This window comes from Bufo bufo, chromosome 6, assembly GCF_905171765.1.
Source record: "Bufo bufo chromosome 6, aBufBuf1.1, whole genome shotgun sequence".
In the NCBI taxonomy this organism is placed as follows: Eukaryota; Metazoa; Chordata; class Amphibia; order Anura; family Bufonidae; genus Bufo; species Bufo bufo.
The window spans coordinates 190,408,902-190,432,204 of NC_053394.1; the positions used below are offsets into that span (position 1 = coordinate 190,408,902).

A 23,303-nucleotide genomic window follows, 5' to 3' on the forward strand; every position below is an offset into this window, starting at 1 on the left:
ATCAGGGCAGGCAGAGTCCGTGCATTTCTGTGAAACTAATCCAAGGTTAGAGCAGGCAACAAAAGGTCACTACGTTAGACTTTTGAGCTGCATTTCTGAAAAATCATATAAAAAGGCATGCAGCACCATTACACTGTAAGAATTAGCAGACAAATCCATGAGGGAGGAAAAAGAAGGATGCTCACACGACACTGGGAGGAAGTGGGGTGGGGGGCTTGCCCTGATTGGCTCACAGGCTGATAGATCATCCATTTAGGGGGGCAGCAGACAGGAATGTGCTTCTGCAGAATGAGCAGAACTTTATTATTCTGTAAACCTGTAATCTGGCAGGAAGCTGTGCTGAAATTTCAACTAGTGACAGCATAATAAGATTATAGGGAGAGAATAGGTGATAGAGAGGGACAGTATAGGAAAATTGTAGGGAGAAAAAAAGTGATAGGGTGGTAAAGTATAAGAAGATTATAGGTAGAGAATATTTGGGAATTAGAGGTATAATAAGGGGAGACAGTAAGAACTGGCCAATATCTGGTGTATTTGAGTCAGGCTACTGTCATCTTATCTTCTGGCAACTTCATCACAGCGTTTAGTTGAAAAGATGTCTTGAATAATCACTTTTTCACTGTAAAAATATTGCAAGAGTTAAGGTGAACAAGTAATTCTGTGAAAAACATGTTCAATAATTTTACCACATTTCACTTCTGTAATGCAAATGATACACAAGTTAATGCATACAGCATGACGGTGTCTAGTTGAAAAGGCCTGTTGTGTACCATCAATGCAAAAGTATTGTACGAGTCTTACTGAACATGTTGTTTTGTAAAAGAAGCCTTCAATAATTGTACCAAATTTCACATTCATAACACAAATTACAACTGTGTGATACTGCATCACAATGTCTAGTTGAATAGACGTTTATCAACACTGCCAAAAAATTGCATTGTCACACCCCAGTGTTAGTTAAGAGCTGGTATTACTGCATCTGAGCGTGTAGTTCACATTTGCGACATTTAATTGCACCTCTGTCTTAAAATTTTCGAAAAAAACTTGCAATTTTGGGAATACCATTTACTAATCTGAAAAATGTGACTTTTCATAGGCCTCATAAAAAAATGTCTGGAAAACGGAGGAGTGCACAACAAAAGACCCAGGCCTTGTCCTCCCATAATCAGAATGTGGGTAGTAGCAGTACCAGAGATCCATCCAGTAGTAGCCTTAGGGCTCTTTCACACTTGCGTTGTTCTGTTCCGGCATAGAGTTCCGTCGTCGGGGCTCTATGCCGGAAGAATCCTGATCAGGATTATCCCCATGCATTCTGAATGGAGAGAAATCCGTTCAGGATGTATCAGGATGCATCAGGATGTCTTCAGTTCCGGAACGGAACGTTTTTTGGCCGGAGAAAATACCGCAGCATGCTGCGCTTTTTGCTCCGGTCAAAAATCCTGAACACTTGCAGCAAGGCCGGATCCGGAATTAATGCCCATTGAAAGGCATTAATCCGGATCCGGCCTTAAGCTAAACGTCGTTTCGGCGCATTACCGGATCCGACGTTTAGCTTTTTCTGAATGGTTACCATGGCTGCCAGGACGCTAAAGTCCTCTTTGCCATGGTAAAGTGTAGTGGGGAGCGGGGGAGCAGTATACTTACCGTCCGTGCGGCTCCCGGGGCGCTTCAGAGTGACGTCAGGGCGCCCCACGGGCATGGATGACGTGATCCATACCGGCTCTTAACTAACACTGGGGTGTGACAATGCAATTTTTTGGCAGTGTTGATAAACGTCTATTCAACTAGACATTGTGATGCAGTATCACACAGTTGTAATTTGTGTTATGAATGTGAAATTTGGTACAATTATTGAAGGCTTCTTTTACAAAACAACGTGTTCAGTAAGACTCGTACAATACTTTTGCATTGACTACTACTATGGCAACCAGGACTTTAATAGCGTCCAGGGTGCCATAGTAACACTGAACGCATTTTGAAGACGGATCCGTCTTCAAATGCTTTCAGTTCACTTGCGGTGTTACGGATCCGGCGGGCACTTCCGGCAAATGGAGTACGCGACGGATCCGGACAACGCAAGTGTAAAAGAGGCCTTAGTAGGAATAGTAGGCCACAGTTCTTACTGGCTCCTGAAAGATGCAACATTATTATTGAAGACAAAAAGGATAAGATTGTCGACTGGATGGCTCACTCCTCCTCTTAGTCACAACAGGATGTTGTAGAGGTCACTTCTGAGTCTGATACGGAGTCTTGGAGGCAGGGGTCATACCATTCCTCCTGCTCTTCCTCCTCAGAACAGCCTATCAGTTGAATCCTCTGTCATCACTGCCCCCTCCTACTGGGGTGTCTTCTTTTTTCATAAGAGGCAACAGAACCCTACCACACATTACGGGAGATAGTTAAGAGACTCTCCCTGTTGATGGGTTGTGTGAGAACAGTCAGCATTTGGAATGTCATGAGGAGAGGGTCAGGGGGAGGTGGATGACCCTATGCATTGCTGTGGTAGTAGTGATAATAGTGGCAGCCTTAGTCATGGTGGTGATGGTAGGGGAAGTGGTAGAGACAGTGGCACTTGGAACAAAAAAAGAGCAAACATGAACGCTCTTATTCCCCTCATATTTATCTTAGAACAGATGCTGACATATAGGCAGCAAGGGACGATGGCGGAAGAAAAACAGCTAGCTCATCTTGCTGTCCACCCCATAGAGGTGGAGGATGATGATTATGGTGAATCTGCCCCTGACATCCAATCTTCTCATTGGGAGCGGAGCGAGAAAGAACTGGCACCTCAGGTAAGCTGGTCAGAATGGCGAACTGAATGCTTGCTTGCTTACATTGACAGGCGCATAATTCACATCAAGCAGTCTGATGATTACTGGATAGCCATGCTTTTAGACCCTCCCTATCAAAGCAAAATAGGGGAATCTTTTCCTCCCTCCAAAAGGGAGGCCAAATTACATTACTACCAGGAAACACTGTGTACGCAGTTTGCTGCAGCTTTCGGAGATCAGACGCCTGCTGCCCACATGTCTGAAAGAGAGGAAAACTCCCGCTGCCACAAGCAGCAGCAGCAACAGCAGCCATTTGAGTCTCCTCAAAATGACAGAATATTTTTTTTATGCATCATGCTAGGCTGAGGCAAATCAGTAAGCAGAGACCTCCCTCCTTAATGACAAGATTCAGTCCTACCTAGACTCTGGCCTGTATCCAGTGCATACCCTGTTCCCGGACCCCATGGACTTCTGAGTAGGAAGATTAGAACAGTGGCTTGAACTGACTTAGTATGCTCTGTCTTCTTTCTTGCCCAGCCTCCAGTGTCATCTCAGAGAGGGTTTTCAGTGTCACAAGGAATGTGATGACACCCAAGAGGACCAAGTTGTCTCTGTCCAATACATCACTTTTGTCATAAATAACTAAACCTGGATTCAGGAGGACTTTCACACTCCTTCTGCTGAGGTCGATGAATAAATCTGGTCTTGCTGATGGTGCCCCTTCTTGCCACTGTTGCCGTCTGCCTGCTTGCCATCATATTTCTTGCCTACCATCATGTTCCGTATGGCTGCTGCTGCCATTATGCAACTGTCACAATCATGCCACTGCACCTGTCTGCCTGCCAACATGTACCATATGGCTGCTGTAGCCATCATCACAGCTTCTACTTCTCGCTTCTAATCCCCTACTGCCACCAACAGGGGCATAGCTAAAGGTTTACGGACTCTGTTGCAAGAGTTCAGCTTGGGCCCTTCTACCCTCAGTTCTTTGTGGCAAGGGGCAGAGGTGAACCTAGCCTTTCTGCTGCCTGAGGCGAAAATTGAAGCAACTATGCCCCACGCCAAATTCTTAGCCTAACCCATTCCCTTCAGTCTTACTGTTAAAGACATACTTGGAAAACATTGCATACAGTGCTACAAAACATACAGGGTAATACAGCAACACATACCTCTTGTATCCTGTGAGGTCTCTTCTGATGTAGATGTTCTCTTTCATCATCTTCCCCATTCAGACTAGACTGTCATGATGATTTCTTTCAGCCATCTTAGTTTCCTACTTTTACATTATCCTCCCTAGTTCTGAACATCCCATACTGCCACCTTCAGTATTATGCCTGCTGTACTATACTACAGAAACATTCCCCCTGAAAATACTAGTACCACGCAGATAGTACCCCCTTCAATAATTATTGGCACACAGTGCCCTAAGAATAACTAAGCAAATAATGCACCTGACACTAATAGTGCCATATACACTTAGTGTCCCCCAAAAATAATTGTGCTAAGCTGATACTGTGCATGGTTCCCCCCCCCCCCCCACAGTAATAGTACTCCCCAAAGTCCCACCAGTAGTGATTATTCTCTGCCAGAGTGCACTTAGTGTTAACAGTGCCTCCAATAGTAAAAATGCCCACATTGTGCCCATACTAGTAATTATGTTCCCCATAGTCCCCCAGTAGTAATAATTCTCCTTATAATGTGTGCATTATACATTACATTAATGTACAGTAGAAAAATGCCCCGTAATGTGTGCAAGTACAAAAAATACCGTTATAATGTTTGCCAATACAAAAAAACCTTATAATGTGTATTGCATGCCAGTACAAAAAATGCCCCCTTATAATCTGCGCCAGCAAAAAAATAGGCCCTTTTAATGCGTGCAAAAAACACCCCCTTATGTCTGCCAGTGCAAAAAACACCCCCTTAAAATGTGTACCAGTGCAAAAAATGCTCCCTTAAAATGTGTGATAGTACAAAAAACCCTCTTAGTGGCCCCAGTAGAGCCAATGTTCCCATAGTGTGTGCCAGTACAGAAAAATGCCCCCTTATATGTAAAAGTACAAAATTCCCCTATTTAGTGCCACCAGCAGAAACAATGCCCACATAGTAGCCTACCAACATGCTGCCAAATAAAAAATAATAAACTGAAATACTTACGGATGTAGCAGGGTTAACACACATGCTTTATGAGATGTTTTTTAAACTAAATGCAACTAAATGTGTTAAGCAATTGCTTTTCAATGGCTTTTGTTTCAAGATAATGCGATGAGTTAAGAAATTTGAGTTGAGTGTGTGTGTTACCCCTGCTACATCTGTACCTCCATGCGGCTGTCCTTGAGTGCAGGCTTCTTCTGGCCTGTTTTCTGAGCTGTACGCTCCCCTGGTTAGGCGGTTCGATGATGATTATGTCATCGATCCGCCTGTGCCAGCCTCTGATAGGCTACAGGCAGTAGGCCTGAAGTCTTTCAGAGGAAACAGCAGACCACTGTGACCTCTATAATATATTTATATATATATTATAATCAGTATTAACGCTACGCATCCACTGCGGCTACTACTACTACTACAACCACTACCCATAGACAGCCGATCTACTTCCTTGTATGTCTCATGCCTTGCTGCTGCTACTGTTGTTACCATGTGCCTCTATTGCCCTGCCCTTTCCACATTCACACTGTACTGCTGCTGCTCCAATTCGTTCAGAACGAGCCACTTTTTCTTCTGACAGGTATCACTTTTGCGTGCATTCTGCCCCCGTTAAGGCATAATTTTTGGAGGGCGGATCCCAACAATCCACTCTTTCTTCTGACAAGTAGCACTTGTGTGTGTCATATGGGCAGGAATTCTAACCCCATTAAGGCATAGTTTTTGGATGCTTTGTCCCCCAACAATCCAGTTTGTTTTTTTAATCTCATAACACTATGTGTGTTAAAACACTATCTGCCCGTGTAAGGGACAATTTGAAAAAGCATAACATGTGCATGGTGCACTGTGTTTTTAAACAAATTCTTAATGCCGTCAAACATGCGTTTTCCCATAGCTATGTATGTCAGTGTCACTCAGACATGATTTGCTATTACTATCATTGCGTTCAAGAGCTTTAGGAGGTGAGAGAGAAAGAGCAAGAATTTATAAAAAATTTACAAAAATATATATTTTCCAAAAAATTCTGAGTCCTAGGAGACTAGAGGGTGCTATATACTAATTTCTGGGCAACTGGAGTCACTTTGGTTTGGGTAGAATCAATTCAGGTCTGAACCGAAAAAATTCTGCGAACTGAATCTCTCATCTCATCTCTAATGCAAACTAGAAAACAATTTTAATAAGCCAGACAAAAATAGTCAAAAAATATATTGAACCATAAGTGTTTGTTTTTCAAAAGATTCAAAATAAAAAGCAGAACAAAATCTGTAGTGCAATGGGTGACTGAAAGTATACACAAAAGAATGAAATCACACATTTATTTAATTTTATTTAATTGTAGATGTATTCACCTTTGTGTAATATTACTTCCAGAATGGACCTGCATCCAGTGCTACATAGGATAGTGAATTTCTGGTTATTTGTCAGTTTACATTTAATAGAAATGTGTCACCAAAAATTATATCTGCCAGTTAAAACCAGGTAACAATACATATACTTTTTTTCTAACAGTTTTTATTTTCTGATTACAGATTTATTACTTCTATTTCCTGAACATGATTATTGGGGTGGTCCTCTTGCTGCCCTAAGCTGTACTTAACAGCATTTAGAAAGCATTAAGAAACTATTGTAAATGGTGAATCCTGTCTTATCACTACACAGAGGTGATATCATTATAGACAGGAGTAGAATGACAGATAAGCAGAAAACTGTACATATGAAGATGTGGCACCTGTTATTAGGCTTATTGTCCAGTGAGAAAACTGCAGGATTTTATGGTTTTGTTTAAATGTAGATATTGACATGGAAAATGAAAAATAACATCAAAAATTATTTTAAATATGTTAAACATAAAAATGTGATTTAAACAAAAGGTAATTTTCTGATTACACATACCCTTTAACAAAAAGGTTTCTACAATTTGTGGACACAAGATAATCTGTATTTATTTTTACATTTCAAGACAATTTAACTAAAGAAAAACAAGGTAAAGGGTATTTTAGTGACCTACGCAAAAATGTAATACAACTGTACATAGCAATAAACAAAACATGAAAAGGAATTCATTGTTAGTAACATCTGAAATTTATCTTGGATCTATTGACAGTCTTTGAAACAAAGGATTTATGATAATTGAAAATGATGTCCTCAGGATGCACACCAAACCCCCCCAAATCATCTTCAAACAATGTCAGCAATAATGGTATGCCATAAATATAACCTGTGACTTCTATGAAGTTATCCAGCAGCACTGTATTGCTGGGAAACAGCTTGATATTAAAGTGTGGTCACCAACTGGGAGACCCATCAAAGTTGTGGTCTGGGATAAAGAAGTGTGAGTTCTATAGCCAGTTTTGCATGTTTTTACCCTTGGTGGGATGAAAAAATAATATTACAAAAGGTACCATTTCGGGGTATGTACGTTTTTTTGGATTTTCGATTTTTTGGTGGGAATAAGGTGACCAAAAAATAGAAAATCATGCATTTTTATTTTTTTCTCTTACAGTGTTCTCCACACAGGAAAAATGTGATATGTTATACCATTTTTGTAAATGGAGATACTTTTTTGTTGTTGTTATTGTTTATTCACTTTTATATGTAAAATTTAAAAAGGGGAGGGGGGTGATTTGAATTTTTTATATTTTTGTGTTTTTTTTAAGTAAAAAAAAAAAACTAAAAAATGTTACTTTCATTTTTAGTTCCCTACTTGTACAGTACATGCAATCTTCTGGTGAATTGTACAATAGACTGCAATCACAGTCTAAGGGATTCTGATAGACTCCTTGCCGAGCTGTACCTCAGAGACAGCTTAGAAGGCAGTTTGCGTCGGCAGGATCTCGGCCAGTACACTGGATGACGTAAGGAGCTCACAGGGCGAGCCAAGCAATAGGCTGGGGAGGAGTTATCTGAGAAGAAGGCAGAGCAGCCGGTTGACTTACAGCCCGAACGCCACCCCTGGGCACTTGCGAGCCCTCATTTACATATGAATAAAATAGCGTTTTTGCTTCTGTTGAACATAAAAAAAAAGAACAAAGGTACCATTTGACTCATGTATAGTTATGCTGCAGTGCTATGTAAGCAGTGTATAAGGGTAAATTGTGGTGACAGACTCCCTTTAATATTATAGTGTATCCTAGAAAATAGGACTATGTTCATACATTGCAGCTACAGCAGTTTTATTTTGCCAAAGTCCAGGAACTGATTCAAAACAGAAGACAAGTAGAAAGGAAACACTTCATTTTTCTCTTGTTAAAAGAAATCAGGAAAAAATGTAGAGCGAGAGCTCAAGCACTTAGAATTCACTGATTTGGAGTTTTTGGTGTAATTCTCCATTTATGTGTAAAGTGACAGATATATTGTGAGACAGGTCTGACAGGCAGGGTTATATTAGAGAGGACCTGTAACCTCTCCACACATGTCTGTTTCAGCAACTACTTGCATCCTCCCTGTTAGGGCTCATGCACACGAACGTATTTTTCTTCTGTTACGTTTTTTCACAGGTCAGAAAGCTAAACCTTTTATCTTATTTGAGAAATATTTTTTTATTGATGTTCACCGCACAATGAAAATAGGTACAATTTCCAATATATGTCATGAGTGAGACATATTTTCTTTTCATAAAACATTCTATAACATTATAATAAACCATAAGACATAAATCACAGTAGTATAACCATAACCCCCCTCCCATTCCCGAAATCCCAAGGATATCTGTCAGTAACCCCCCGCTTTCCTCTAGGAAACAAGGAAAAATGAGGTATGGAATGTATAACAGTATCTGTGCACGTATTACATCCCGACAGACAGGTTACCCAGTGTTACTTTCAGCGATTCCCTGGCATACCATTCCATGTATTGGAAAGGTATCATGAGGGATGTGATTTCTGTTTGTGGAATATGTTTTCTAATAAAGGTCCTCCATTTGCGGAAGAAACCCTTGGTCTTCCTTTCTTTCTGCGTTTCTGTTTCTAGTTTATCTATGTACATATAGTGTGTCATCTAAGATATCACCTCTTTTAGTTTTTGTGTGCTTGGTTTCAACTAATGTTGTAGGAGACTTCTCAAACCTAATAGCAATGCTATATCCACTATTATTTGTGGTTTGGGTTCTTCTGTGAAGATGTGAAAGAGCAGAGTGTCACGGCTGAGGATGGGGGAAATCCTCAGCCGTGTGGAGCCCGGTGATGTTTCGGCTGCTTGGCCATGTAGACAGGATTAGGGAGCAGGTCACCTCCTAAGGCATCCCTAACCTGACCCTAGCTCCTAGTTACATGGGCCAACCTTGATGGTAGGAGGGCCCATGCTCCGGAACCTAAAAGTCCCTGCTGGCCCTCAAGATGACCCTCACCTAGGAGCTGAGTAAGACAAGCCCACTCCTCCTAGACACGGAGGAGCAGGAGTCTCAACGGCCAAGCTGCAGGAAAAGGGGAGACATAAACAGCTCTATGGATATGGCAGGTGAACCAGAGTTCCACCTACCTGCCACAGCCTTGCTGACTGGATCCCTGTGTTAGCAGGGTGCAGATCATAAACGCATCCCCACACTGGGACCCAGATCCATAGCTGCACAAAGGGAGACATATAAAACATCACACGGACATCACACATAACTGGAAATAACTTAAGCACAATATGGTTATGACATTAAGGTTTATGACCACAGGGGTGGCTCTTACTGGCAGGTAATAAATACATGAGGCTGCTCTCAGCTAAGCATGGCTGAAGCAACCTGAAGGCCTGCAAAAGCAGTGAGGCTTTATAGGCCAAGAAGCCACACCCCACAGTCGGACACACCCAGTGATCACACACACTAGGAAGGGGATTAACCCTTCCAACACCAGGGAAGGGAAAACACCACTTAAAGGGAACGTGCACACAATAACATAAAACACAGTGCACACATCCACACATCACACACAAAACCGCATGCGCAGCGTAGCGAGCTGCATGGCACAGCTCAGCCTGCTACGCTGCCACATACATACTATTGCCAGCGGCAACCACAGGTGAGGCCAATACCACAGCCCTCACCTGTGATTGAACACCAATGAAAACCGCTGACAACCGCATGCGGTTCAGGAGTCACGGTCATAGCCATGGCCGTGACACTCCCACCCCTCAAAGCCCCCCCACCCAAAAAAGACACGTGAGGGACTCAGACAAGGGGATAGGAGAAGGGGACGTCCACTCTCAGTGCCGGTTCTAAAAAGGGGTCGCTGTCAGCTGCATCCTCTCCCGGCTCACACTAGCCAGTCCGACGAGGACTGCAGCCCGCACCAGCAACAAAGAGAAAAGAACCACTGAGAGATGGACGAGGGGACTCTCCACTCACGTCCCCACTCCAGTCGCTGCCAGCAGACACTCCTAACCAGCACGCAGCCGGACCACTTACGGAGTGCTGCCAGCAGACGACCAGAGATGGGAACATGGAGAGGGACGAGGGATCCCCAACACGGACGGTAAGGTGGCGGGGAATAAGCCACCAACCGTGCCGTTAACGGAGAACCCCCAGGAACGCTCTCCCTCCGGAGAACGCGCATGCAGGCCACAAGGATATGGCACTGCATGCTGCACCCTCTTTCGAAGGTATGCATACCGCATACCAGACACACACCACGTGTAGTAAAATCAGGGGGACGCCACACGAGGCAACGGTGAAGGGATGGCGGGGAAACGCCACTCACCGCGCCGTCAGAGGCGAAACCCCCAGAACGCTCTCCCTCCGAAGAGCGCGCATGTACCCCTTCGCAGACGGCGGTACATGCTACACCCTCTTTCGAGGGAATGCATACTCCCACCCCTCAAAGCCCCTCCCAACAACAAAAGGGGAAGGTTGGTGAGGCATAGGAAACAATGGGAGGGGGGGAGGGGAAAGACAAACAAAGGGGATACCAACACGGACAACGGTGAGCGAGGAATGGCGGGGAATGCCACTCACCGCGCCGTAAATGGTGAGCCCCATAACGCTCTCCCTCCGGAGAACGCGCATACACCCCATCCGCAGATAGCGGTGCATGCTTTACCCTCTTTCGAGGGAGCGCCACGTAAGAGCGACTGTGGTCATACTGTCACGGCTGAGGATGGGGGAAATCCTCAGCCGTGTGGAGCCCGGTGATGTTTCGGCTGCTTGGCCATGTAGACAGGATTAGGGAGCAGGTCACCTCCTAAGGCATCCCTAACCTGACCCTAGCTCCTAGTTACATGGGCCAACCTTGATGGTAGGAGGGCCCATGCTCCGGAACCTAAAAGTCCCTGCTGGCCCTCAAGATGACCCTCACCTAGGAGCTGAGTAAGACAAGCCCACTCCTCCTAGACACGGAGGAGCAGGAGTCTCAACGGCCAAGCTGCAGGAAAAGGGGAGACATAAACAGCTCTATGGATATGGCAGGTGAACCAGAGTTCCACCTACCTGCCACAGCCTTGCTGACTGGATCCCTGTGTTAGCAGGGTGCAGATCATAAACGCATCCCCACACTGGGACCCAGATCCATAGCTGCACAAAGGGAGACATATAAAACATCACACGGACATCACACATAACTGGAAATAACTTAAGCACAATATGGTTATGACATTAAGGTTTATGACCACAGGGGTGGCTCTTACTGGCAGGTAATAAATACATGAGGCTGCTCTCAGCTAAGCATGGCTGAAGCAACCTGAAGGCCTGCAAAAGCAGTGAGGCTTTATAGGCCAAGAAGCCACACCCCACAGTCGGACACACCCAGTGATCACACACACTAGGAAGGGGATTAACCCTTCCAACACCAGGGAAGGGAAAACACCACTTAAAGGGAACGTGCACACAATAACATAAAACACAGTGCACACATCCACACATCACACACAAAACCGCATGCGCAGCGTAGCGAGCTGCATGGCACAGCTCAGCCTGCTACGCTGCCACATACATACTGTTGCCAGCGGCAACCACAGGTGAGGCCAATACCACAGCCCTCACCTGTGATTGAACACCAATGAAAACCGCTGACAACCGCATGCGGTTCAGGAGTCACGGTCATAGCCATGGCCGTGACACAGAGGCTCTGGAGCTAGGCTCAGGTCCTGCTCCCATGGGCTGTGCCAGATGCAATGTGTCAAGTCTGCTCTTTCCAATCCGCATTTAGGACATGCCCCAAGATGATCAGGCTTATCCAGTCTACCAGGGAAATGAAATGCATATATGGCTGAGTGCATCAAACGGTAATGTGACTCCCTTCACTTTTCACATGGAACTGCTCTGCACACTCTGTTCCATCCCTGTAAAAACTCTTCAGGTGTGGCTTTGATCTTAAGTTTCTTTTCCCATTTTTTTTTTAAGGGTAGCTTCCACCTTTTTGTTGTCTGGCTCCCTTATAAGTTGGTAAATATGTGAAAGCGTCTGCTTGGAGTTGGCAGATCCTAATGAGTTAATCAATGTGGTGTTGCTACATTCTATGGAGGGATTTAGCAGCCTTTGCCGGCAGAAATGAGTTACCTGGTGATATGGCAAAAAGTGTGCTTTGTTAAGTTTGTATCTGTCACAGAGTTCCGTGAATGTGAGATATCTCACCTCTGAGGTCTGTAACAAATCCAGAAAGGTGTTAATTCCCCTTTCCCTCCATGTCTCAAACATCTTGCTATGTGTCCCCTGGGGGAATTCTGGGTGATGCCATAACTCTATTTCCCTTGAAGCCAGAAAGGGTCTCTTACTCAGTTTACGTGTTTCTTTCCAGGCTATCAAGGTATCCCTGATGATGATCAAGTGTTTCAGATGTGCTGGTAGTACACTTCTCCTTGAATGTAGTAGATTAACCAATGACCACGGAGCTGCCAATTGTTGTTCCAGCAGGTAGTTAGAATAATGGTGGGTCTTGTGTATCCAATCTATGCAGTGTCTAAATAGACATGAGATATTGTACAGTCTAAGGTTGGGCAAATTTAAGCCTCCGTTGCTTCTAGGCAACATTAATTTATTAAGGGCTATCCGAGGTCTCTTCCCCGCCCATAAAAAGGTCGTGAAGGCCGACTGGAGCTCCTTTATATCCGAGTGCTTTAGTAGCATCGGAATTGTCTGGAGGGGGTACAGTAGTTTTGGAAAGCAAACCATTTTGATTAAATGGCTTCTGCCTATCAGGGACAGTGGAAGACTGCGCCATCTCTGTAGGTCCTTGGCAATAATTTTGAATAGGGGAAAATAATTTAGTCGGTATAAGGAATTTATTGTTTTCCCTATTTTGATACCCAGGTAGGTGATATATGAGTCAGCCACTGAGATTTGGCCACAGCTGTCGGACAGGCGAGATTTCAGTGAACCAGTGCCCAGGGGCAGTATTTTGCATTTATCTATGTTGACCCTGAACCCGGAAACCGGTCCAAAGTTTTAGGACTTTTTCAAGATCTTCTAGCGGGTCTGCCATAAAGAGGAGGAGGACATCCGCAAAAAGAGACTTGCATACTTCTTTTCTTCCTACCCTAATTCCTCTGAAAATGTCTCCTTCCTCTAATATGCGCGCAAGAGGCTCTAAAGGCAAGTTGAACAGTAAGGGTGATAGGGGCCACCCTTGGTGGGTGCCTTTATGTAGGGTGAAGGGCGCAGAGAGGATTAACCGGGATAGACATCCTTGCTTTAGGGGCCGCATAGAGAACAGAGATAAATGTCCTAAAGGGGCCGGAGAATTTCATCGCATCTAGCACTTCCTCCAACCAATCCCATCTGACGTTATCAAATGCCTTTTCCACGTCAATTGCTACCAGCGAAGGTGCGGGGAGGCTGTGTGATGACCACTGTACAGTGTCTAACACTGTCAGCACCTTCCTTATATTGGATACCGCAGATCTGTTTCTAATGAACCCTGATTGGGATGTAGTTATAAGACATGGGATAATTAAGGAGAGCTTATCAGCCATGATTTTGGCGATAATTTTAAGATCAACGTTTATCAATGATATGGGGCGGTAGGATGAAGGTTGCGTGGGATCTTTCCCAGGTTTTGGGATTAGTTTTATGTATGCCATGTTGTCTGAGAGTGATAGGGGGTACCTGTCAGGAAGCCATTAAGGACCCTAGTGAGGGGCTCCTTGAGTTATTCTCCTAATAGTTTGTAGAATTCCCTTGTATATCCGTCCAGTCCCGGGGCCTTATGTAGGTGTCGTTTTTTATGGCTTTGAGTACCTCATCTTCTATGATGGATGTATTTTGTTCCTCAAGTTGTATCTGTGAGAGGGACGGGAGAGATGTGCATTTTAGGAAGAAGTCTGACATGTGGCCTGCAGTGCCCGGGTGTTGATATAGTGCAGCATAGTAGTCCCCTAGGATGGAAACTATCTTGTCAGGGTGTCTGTTAGTTACTCAGTGAACGTCCGTCAGATTTCGGATATGTTGCTGTCGCTTGGAGTTTTTAATAAGGGCAGACAGTAAGTGGCCAGATTTATTGCCACCTCTAAAAAATCTAGCTTCCATGTATGACATGTCTAGCTGCATCCTACATTCGTACCACAGCTCATATTCTTGTCTCGCTGTCTGCCAAAGGTGTTTGGTTTGAGCGGATAGTGCGGTTTGATAGGTTGTATATGTGGTGCGCAGTGTTTGACTGATCTCCTGAAGTTGTTTTTTAATCCTTCTCCTCTTGTGTATGCCAATATTCGTCCCCTGAGGACTGCCTTAGCTGTGTCCCAGTAGACAGAGGGCACATCTACATGGGTTGTGTTATCCTCTTTGAATTCAAGGTACCAACCCCGCAAAATATCTCAGAATTTTTCATCTTTGGACAGAAAAGAGGGAAAGCGCCACAAATAATCACTTCCTCTCGGGTGGTGCTCCAGAAGGGTTATGGATATGAGGGAGTGATCAGAGATTATCATGTCATGTATTAAGGGGTCAATCCCTCTTGCATGTAGAGATTCGGCAATTAGGAAAAAGTCAATTCGAGACCATGAGTCGTGAGGGGGGGGGGCGGGGAGTAAAATGTGAACTCTCTGGCATCCAGGTTAGCGGTTCGCCAGACATCTAATAAAGCTGTATCTCTGGACCAGAACCCCATCATGGAAATGTGGTGTTGTTGATTGTTTGCGTGCCCCCTTCCTATCTTCATAGCTATTAATCACTGTGTTAAAGTCCCCCCTCCTCCACTATTCGGGACGCTGTAGGGTCTCTTTCTACCATAACGGCCAGATCTGCAAAAAATTGTTTGTTTACCCCATTGGGTCCATACACGCTATATAGACTGATCTCGCCTGCCCCTGTAGTCAAATGTACAGCCTGAAGGTGTGTTTCTGGCAATAGTGCTATTTCGTTGTGCAAGTGCTTTAAGTGCCTGAGGATTTTGTTGCGTTTTTGTGGGGAACGCAACCCCTTTACATTCCAAGATGCAATTCTCATGCTAGTGTATTCTATGTATAAAGTATGAAGTAATTGTAGATACCTTTAGACATCCTATAGGTTCCCAACAGTCCCCTTTCCCCCCAACATAGGTATAAGAACAAAAGCATAAACGGTACATAACAAAAGTAACATTAGAGCGGAGGGTGCCAAAAAAATTCTTTGAGACCTCTCCATGGCTCTCGCGGACCTCACTTTTTTCTGCATGTGTTGAGGCTACAATATTAGTACTCTCTCAACTATTTAAGAGTTCCCTGCCTCGACTACTAGTAGACAGGAGAGCAATGTACATATTATTTGTTATACATATTAAATGCCACCGGTAATAACGTATATAAATAGATGGATGAATAGGGGGTTTCCTGTCTCCTTTTCTCAACCTCAGGCTTCCACGGCCGGCCAAACTAGCCTTTATCTATATCACGGAATCACCCATCCATGGCCCCACCTCGCGACCCCAAACCTGACTCTCCGTGTCGTCAGCGAAGTCTAGGCGCCGCGGCTATTTTCATCTAAGAGTCCAGGTAGGTAATAAGGTGACCCTTCAGCATTGTCTGGAGCACATTCTTGCTCGTCTTTGCTCCATTGGAAGTCGCAGAGTATTGTATGATCTTTTTTGATGTTCTGGACTCCATCTTGTCTGTGTGCGTCGGAAGCTCGGGCCTTCTTTATCCTCCTATGGCACGATCTTCGGGTCTTCTTCTCCCAGTTCTTTGTAGGCTTCCTCAAGGGTAGTGTATGTTGTGGCGGTGCCATCTGCCCTGAAGACCTTTAGAGTTGCCGGGTAGATGAGCGCGAACCTCGTGTGTCTGCAATACAGCTGGGTGCATAGAAGTGAGAAAGCTTTGCACTTTTTGGTGACCTCAACCGAGTAGTCCCCGAATAAAAGCATCCTCATCCCCCGTAGAATAACAGGTTCCTTGCTTTATTTGAAAGCTCTGAAAATGGCTTCTTTGTATAATCGAGGTAGCGCATTATGACCTGCCTCGGTATGGCTGGCTGGCGGTCTGTGCCCCGCAGATCTGGACCCACTTTCAACTTTGCAATGGCGCAAAATGCCCAGCAGACGTGGTAGTTCTTGTTCGCAGATTTTAAGTAAATCCCCTGGAGGTATAGATTCTTGCAATCCCACCACTCTCAGATTATTGCATCGAGACCTATTTTCTAGGTCTTCCAATCTATCCCATAGCCGTTTGTTATCTGCAAGAGTGTTTTGTAGTTTGTGCAGTATCGATTCTGTGGTGTCTTCCACTATTTGAATCCTACTTTCTGCCGCTTCTATACGGGTGTCATGTTGTTGTAGCGTATGCTGTAGCTGCTGCATGGCATTTGTTATAGAGTTGGCTAAAGTCTCTTGCAGATCAGAGGCAAGATGGGAAGCTACCTCAATGTCTAGTTTCTTGTAATCTATGTGGTTTATCGGCATATCCCGATGTTGAAACTCTGATGGGTCTCCCACCTTTTCTGGTAGTTCTTTCCCCTCCTGTGGACTTGGCGCCCTGCTGGAAAGTTCAGCGTCATCAATTGGCAGTGGGGATGCTTCTTTGCTCTTAGTTTTCTTGCCCATGTTCAAGAAGAAATGGTCCATGCACCGTCTCAGACAGGTCTCCTGCGTTCTTTTAAGAATGAACACGGGCAATCTGGCATGCGATATGGATGCGTAGTCGAGGAGCTCTCGCACTCTGCTGCATCACATGTCGGCGCCGGAACCGGAAGTGAACCATTTATCTTAATGGGGCTGGAAAAAAATGGAAATGACTGTGTGTGCATTTCTGTGTCCGTATGTCCGCATATCTGTTCCTCCAAAAAATTTAATATATCCTATTCTTATCTATTTTGCGGACAAGGACAGGCATTGTTACAATGGATCCGCAACAAAAAAGGATGCAACACAGACATCACACAGATGTCATCTGTTTTTTTTGCGGTAGCGTGTTTTGAGGACCGCAAAATACATACGGTCGTGTGCATGAGTCCTTAATAAAACTTTTGAACCATCTATTCTTATGTCTCTGTGTTCTGCCATGTTTTTTATTAAAAGGATTTTCCGAGACTTTATGACTGATGACCTATCCTCAGGATAGGTCATCAGTATCTGATGGGTCGCAGGCCAATCAGCTGTTTGAGAAGGCAGCAGCGCTTTTAGCTTTTCCTAGGCCAGTGGCGGCATGTTTATCGGTCATGTGGCCTAAGCACAGCTCAACTCCATAGAAGTGCCCCACAGGAGTGCCAGTGCCTTCTCAAACAGCTGATCTGCTGGGGTCCTGGGTGTTGGACCCCGACGATAAGATACTGGTGACCTATTCTGGGGATAGGTCATCAGTTATAAAGTCTTGGAAAACCCTTTTAACTCGTCTAGAAGTTATGAATGAATTGCTATCACTTTACAGTGAAGGTTTAGCTGGGTTTTACCAGTGGGGTCTGTGTCTTTGTACAGTTTGACACTATCCAATTAGTGCCACCAGTGGAAGACTGTGCAGGGACAAAAACTTTAACTTGAAACACTAAGGGTATTTTCACACAGGCCCGCTGCTATAATAAGGCAGACAAAGCGGCTGCCTTAGGGCGCAGATACGGGGGGAGGGGGGGGGAGAAACTTTTTTTAAAATACCCAGTAGCGGTGGCGTCCAGGAGCAGGAGAGGTAAGTTATTTTTATTTTATTTTATTTGCGCTGATGGCTGACATGGGGGGGGGGGGGCATGATGGCTGACATGGGGGTATGATGGCTGACATGGGGGGGCATGATGGCTGACATGGGGGGCATGATGGCATGATGGCTGACATGGGGGGGCATGATGGCTGACATGGGGGGGCATGATGGCTGACATGGGGGGGCATGATGGCTGACATGGGGGTATGATGGCTAACATGGTGGTATGATGGCTGACATGGGGGCATGATGGCTGACATTGGGGCATGATGGCTGACAATGGGGGGAAGATGGCTGACATGGGGGGCTGATGGCTGACATGGGGGCATGATGGCTGACATGGGGGCATGATGGCTGACATGGGGGCATGATGGCTGACATGGGGGCATGATGGCTAACATGGTGGCATGATGGATAACATGGGGGCTGATGGATGGGGGCTGATGGCTGACATGGTGGGCTGATGGCTGACATGGGGGTATGATGGCAGACAATGGGGGGCTGATGGCTGACATGGGGGCTGATCTGAGGCATTGGGGTTCTGATCTGAGGTCTGATTAGCATTGGGGGTCGGATCTGAGGTATGATTAACACTGGGGTCTGATTGGGGCTGTGAGCTGAGGTCTGATTAACATTGGGGGTCTGATTGCTGGTCTGACCTGAGTTGTAATGGAAAATATTTTTTTCTTATTATCCTCCTCTAAATCTTCTTATGGGCCGGTGCGTCTTATAGGGCCAAAAATACGGTCCTCAAACCAGCGATTGTCTGAAGCAGAGCGAAGATACCAGGACCACACAGAGGAGAAGCTAGCTGCTGCAGACGGGACCAGGGCCAGGTGAGCTGCGAGTGGGGTGGCGCCAAAATGTACCTTCGCTTGTGTTGGCAAAAATCCTTGCACCGGCCCTGCTTTCACACTAGCGTTATTCTTTTCCGGCATTGAGTTCCATCCTAGGGGCTCAATACCGTAAAAGAACTGATCAGTTTTATCCTAATGCATTCTGAATGTAGAGCAATCCGTTCAGTATGCATATGGATGTCTTCAGTTCAGTCTTTTTGACTTTTCAGGACAGAGATAATACCGCAGCATGCTGCGGTTTTATCTCCGTCCAGAATTCCAAAACACTCGACATGCAATAATGCTAGATCCGGACCCAATTGATCTGGCAAAATGGATCCGGCATTGCGATCTGTGCATGCTCAGACCGCAAAAAATGTGAAAAAAATAAATGCTGGATTTGTTTTTCCGATTGACATCGGAGAGACGGATCCAATATTTCAATGCATTTGTCAGATGGATCAGGATCCTGATCCGTCTGACAAATGCCATCAGTTTGCATACGTTTTGACTGATCCGACAGGCAGTTCCGGCGACAGAACTACCTGCCGGAATCCTCTGCCGCAAGTGTGAAAGTACCCTAAGCTGGACCTTTATAGCAAACTGCCTGCAATTAATTAATAACTCTTCAAAGGAATATTAAACAAATGGTAAAACACAAAGCCAATAAGAATAGATGCTCCAGAATTCTTATAACATGGGAAATAAAAGTAGTTATTTCACAGACATGTCAGGAGAGGCAAAGGGTCCTCTTTAAGCCACTGTCTTTTTCCAGTGGCAAATAGCAGACATTTGAATGTAGCTTGGTATACAAATAAATCACATTTTCAATAATCCAATAAACAAAGTATTTTAAACTTACACTTTAAATATTAGTCACAACAGACTATGGTTAGATCAAAAAGAATAATCTACTCTTTTAAGTTAAAGGGGTTGACTCAACATTTTTGGGATACCACTGGGATAGGACATACATGTGAGATACGTGGGGGTTCCACCTCTGGGACCCAGTTCTATCTCCAGAAAGGGGCCTCTGAAGTGAAGGAGAGCACACCACGTGCCGCATCCTCTCCATTCACTTCTGTAAGACTACCAAAAACAGGCGAGCTAGAACACTTGGCTATTTCTGGAAGTCCCATAGTACAACTGCTGTGGTTCCATAGGTTGGATCTGCACCTATCTGATATTTGTGGCATATCCCAGTGATATGCCATAAATGTTGAGATGAGATAACCCCTATTAAATAGCCACACTAAGATGAGATGCATCTCCTAGAGACAGAGAGAGCTAGCAGATGAAAAAACTGCATTTATTCTTTGTAGATTGTATACTGTTTTATTTGACTAATACTAACTATAGACTTTATAATATCTATGAGGCCATAAAATGCACAGGCATCACTGGATTTTACTTTCTCTCCAGAGTGGTCACAGTGGTCCTTGTTTTATCCAAACTAGACAATCTTTTTAATATGTGTAGTAGTACTAGTTGCTGGAGAAATTCTGCTTGACAAGCTCATATAAAAGGCTGACGCAGCTAGGCAGTGTACCTCTAGCAACTATTGTCTCCCAAACGATTTGCGCTCTGTAGTATTAATCAGCTTCTGAAAAATGAATATATTTATAGTAATGAAGGTGAAAAGATTTTAATTATATATATGCCATTTAGGACTTAATGTATATAAAGTACAAATAAAAAGCCTAAACTTTATAATATGAGCAATCCCTTTATAATAACTCAAATAAATGGCCCACATGTACTGTGACCTAGACCTTGTGGTAAATTGTGCTAAACAATTGGGGCAAATTAGCATAATCTGGCACATTTCCTTTTAGAAAAATCCACTGTGCCTTGCTCATGATGCAGTAACAGAAGACTGGTGTGGCTTAGTGTAAAATGGAGTGTGACCTATTATTGCCACATTTTTGCATCAACCACAATTCTATCTGAAAATTCACAGCAAAAATGGCCAAAGCCACTGTGCTGAATTTGGTGCATGTCTAGACAGCTTGTCTAAGTTTACACCATCTCCACTCCCACTCTGGGAGAAAGAAAAATACATGTGTATATATATTGTGACATAGTGAGGGGTATGGTCTGGGAAAACAGGTATTTTCCTCCCAGCGTGTGCTTTGCAGCCAGGTGGGTCAATTACCGAACTGGAGATCGGGTGCTAGTCCGGGTTTTTGGCAACACCTTTAAAAGACAGCTTGGATCAGCAGAGGGAATCTCTCTGTGTTGGGATCTGAGGCTTGTGTCGGGGTGGAGGACTGAGACCAGTGTGAGAGGAAACAGGCTGACTAAAGCCTGCTGATGGACTTTTTGTGGCAGAACAGCCCGCCTGGTGTGAACTAACACCAATACTGCAAGGTGACTTTTTGCTTGAAAGTGACTTTTTGTTTTGTGAATAAAAACTGAACTTTTGATTTAAGAACTGGTTTGTGCCTCTATACTGCATCCGCTTATCCTGTGTATCAGAGCGAATCCCCACTATATATATATATATATATATATATATATATATATGCAAACACCCACATATATAATACTCTGTTACTCTGTTCTGCACTAAAAGCAGACAACTGAATACTTGAAGAATGACTGGTTAATGTAACCATTCCAATGACTTTAAGCAAACTCTGCTGGTATGTCACACGTTTTTTGATATACAAGGTCAGTCCGCTGACATCCCCCAGTCCAGAAGCTGACACAAGACGCTGTCCAGATAATGTGAGTCTGGAAATCCTTTCCCAGTTACATTAGATCCAAACTCTGTCTTGAGCGGGATTCGTGAAATAGACACAGAGTCTATGATGCCAGAAGTACGTGAGGGAAGGACAGGAAAGAGGAGACGACTTTCCCATGCTTTTATCAAAAGAAGAAGGACCTACAAAGAAATAAAGACTAGAGTCAGGACTTCACATTGAGGTAAAACCCCCTTGCCTGCAGAGCTTTTAACTGAGTAAAATAGCAATATGATGTAATTTGACTGCTTAGTGACCACCAATACGGGTCTCCCATGCAGCGGAGAGGAGAGCAGGAGCTCATCCCTTACATAAGGGTCAGGCTCCTGCTCTAACCTCCCAAATCAGTAGAAGCGCTGATCTAGGCAGTTTCACCCCTCAAATGCCTTGTCATCTAAGCAGTTACAGAGAGAGAGCGGACTCCCTCTGCCTCCTATCCATACCTATCCGTACCCTATGAATTTGATTATGGGGTGCCAATTTCTGTGCACAGCAGCCTGGGACCTAATGAAGACCCCAGGCCTGCCCGCAATGTTTCGCATCAGTCTGCACCTCTCTGGCCTGATGGTGACTGTCATTATAGCACCGACAGTATAATGCATTATATAGCATAAGCTGTACAAAGCATTATAGACACTATTAAAAAAAAACGCCTGTTACAGTCCACTTTTGGGACTAATAAATTGTTAAAAAATTTTATTAAAATAAAAATAAATCCAATTAAAAAAATATAAAATGTTTGCCATTGACATAATAAAGCTCTTAAATAAAAAATAAGAAAATTGAAAAAATAAAAACCTCTCCACATATTTGGTATTGCCACATCCCATAATGACCCAAAGTCTGTAAAAAAACTAACAAAAAAAATGCCAGAATAGCAGTTTTTTGCTTATTTGCCAAGAAACAATCAAAAAGTGTACCCCAGAATTATATCAATAAAAAGTACAAGTTGTCCCACAAAAATATCAAGGCCTCAGACAGCGCCATAGAAAAAAAAATGAAAAAAGGTATGGGTCTTGGAATGCAGTGATACAAAAACATTTCTTAAGTTATTGTGCTAAAGTGGCAAAATGTAAAAAACACTGTATATATTTGGTGTCGCTGTAATCATACTGACCCATATATAAAGTTGTTATGTTATTTATGCTAGAAAATGAATATGGTAACATTTACAAGGTAAAAACTCAGTGGCAGTTTTGCTGTTTCTTCCATCGGCCCCTTTCCCCCCAGAAAGAGTTAATAAAGTTAGGGTATATTTACACAGCCGTTTTTATGGGTCTGCATCTGTTCTGCAATTTTGCTGAACGGATGCGGACCCATTAATTTTAATAGTCTGCATCCATACTTCTGTTCCACAGCCCTGCAATTGCAGACAAGAATAGGCATTTTTATCATTGGGCTTGCCGTGTGTTCTGCATTTTGCGGGACACACACAGCTGGTATTCGTGTTTTGTAGATCCGCAGTTTGCAGACTGCAAAACACATACGGTCGTGTGAATGTACCCTTAATCTGCAAGTTATATGTACCTTTAAATTGTGCTTTTAAAAACTACAACTTGTCCCACTAAAAACAATACCTCTTTCTACAGAGCTTTGTGAGAGTTAGATTTTTGACAGATGACTTGTAGTTTTTATTGGTATCACTTTTTGATTGTCTTTTATGAATTTTTTTTGTGGCGAAAAAGCAAAAGCAGCAGTTTTGTCTTTTTTTTTTCTATTTACAGCATTTAGGCAATCTTTTGATACTGTCGTTGCTGTACGGACATCCACCAGCAGGCCGTGCCTACGAGGCCTGGCCT

The 23,303-nt window shown here is 44.0% G+C and overlaps 1 protein-coding gene across 1 annotated transcript in view; it reads right to left on the minus strand.

Annotated features, from left to right (window-relative positions):
- Window positions 1–21,434: 21,434 nt before the first annotated feature.
- The window catches only part of LOC121005625 (E3 ubiquitin-protein ligase DTX4-like), a 102,164-nt gene continuing 100,295 nt past the window's right edge, over window positions 21,435–23,303 (minus strand). Inside the window, exon 9 of the mRNA XM_040438399.1 lies at window positions 21,435–21,647. Coding sequence (XP_040294333.1) covers window positions 21,435–21,647 — 213 coding nt within the window. The remainder of the gene's footprint in view (window positions 21,648–23,303) is intronic.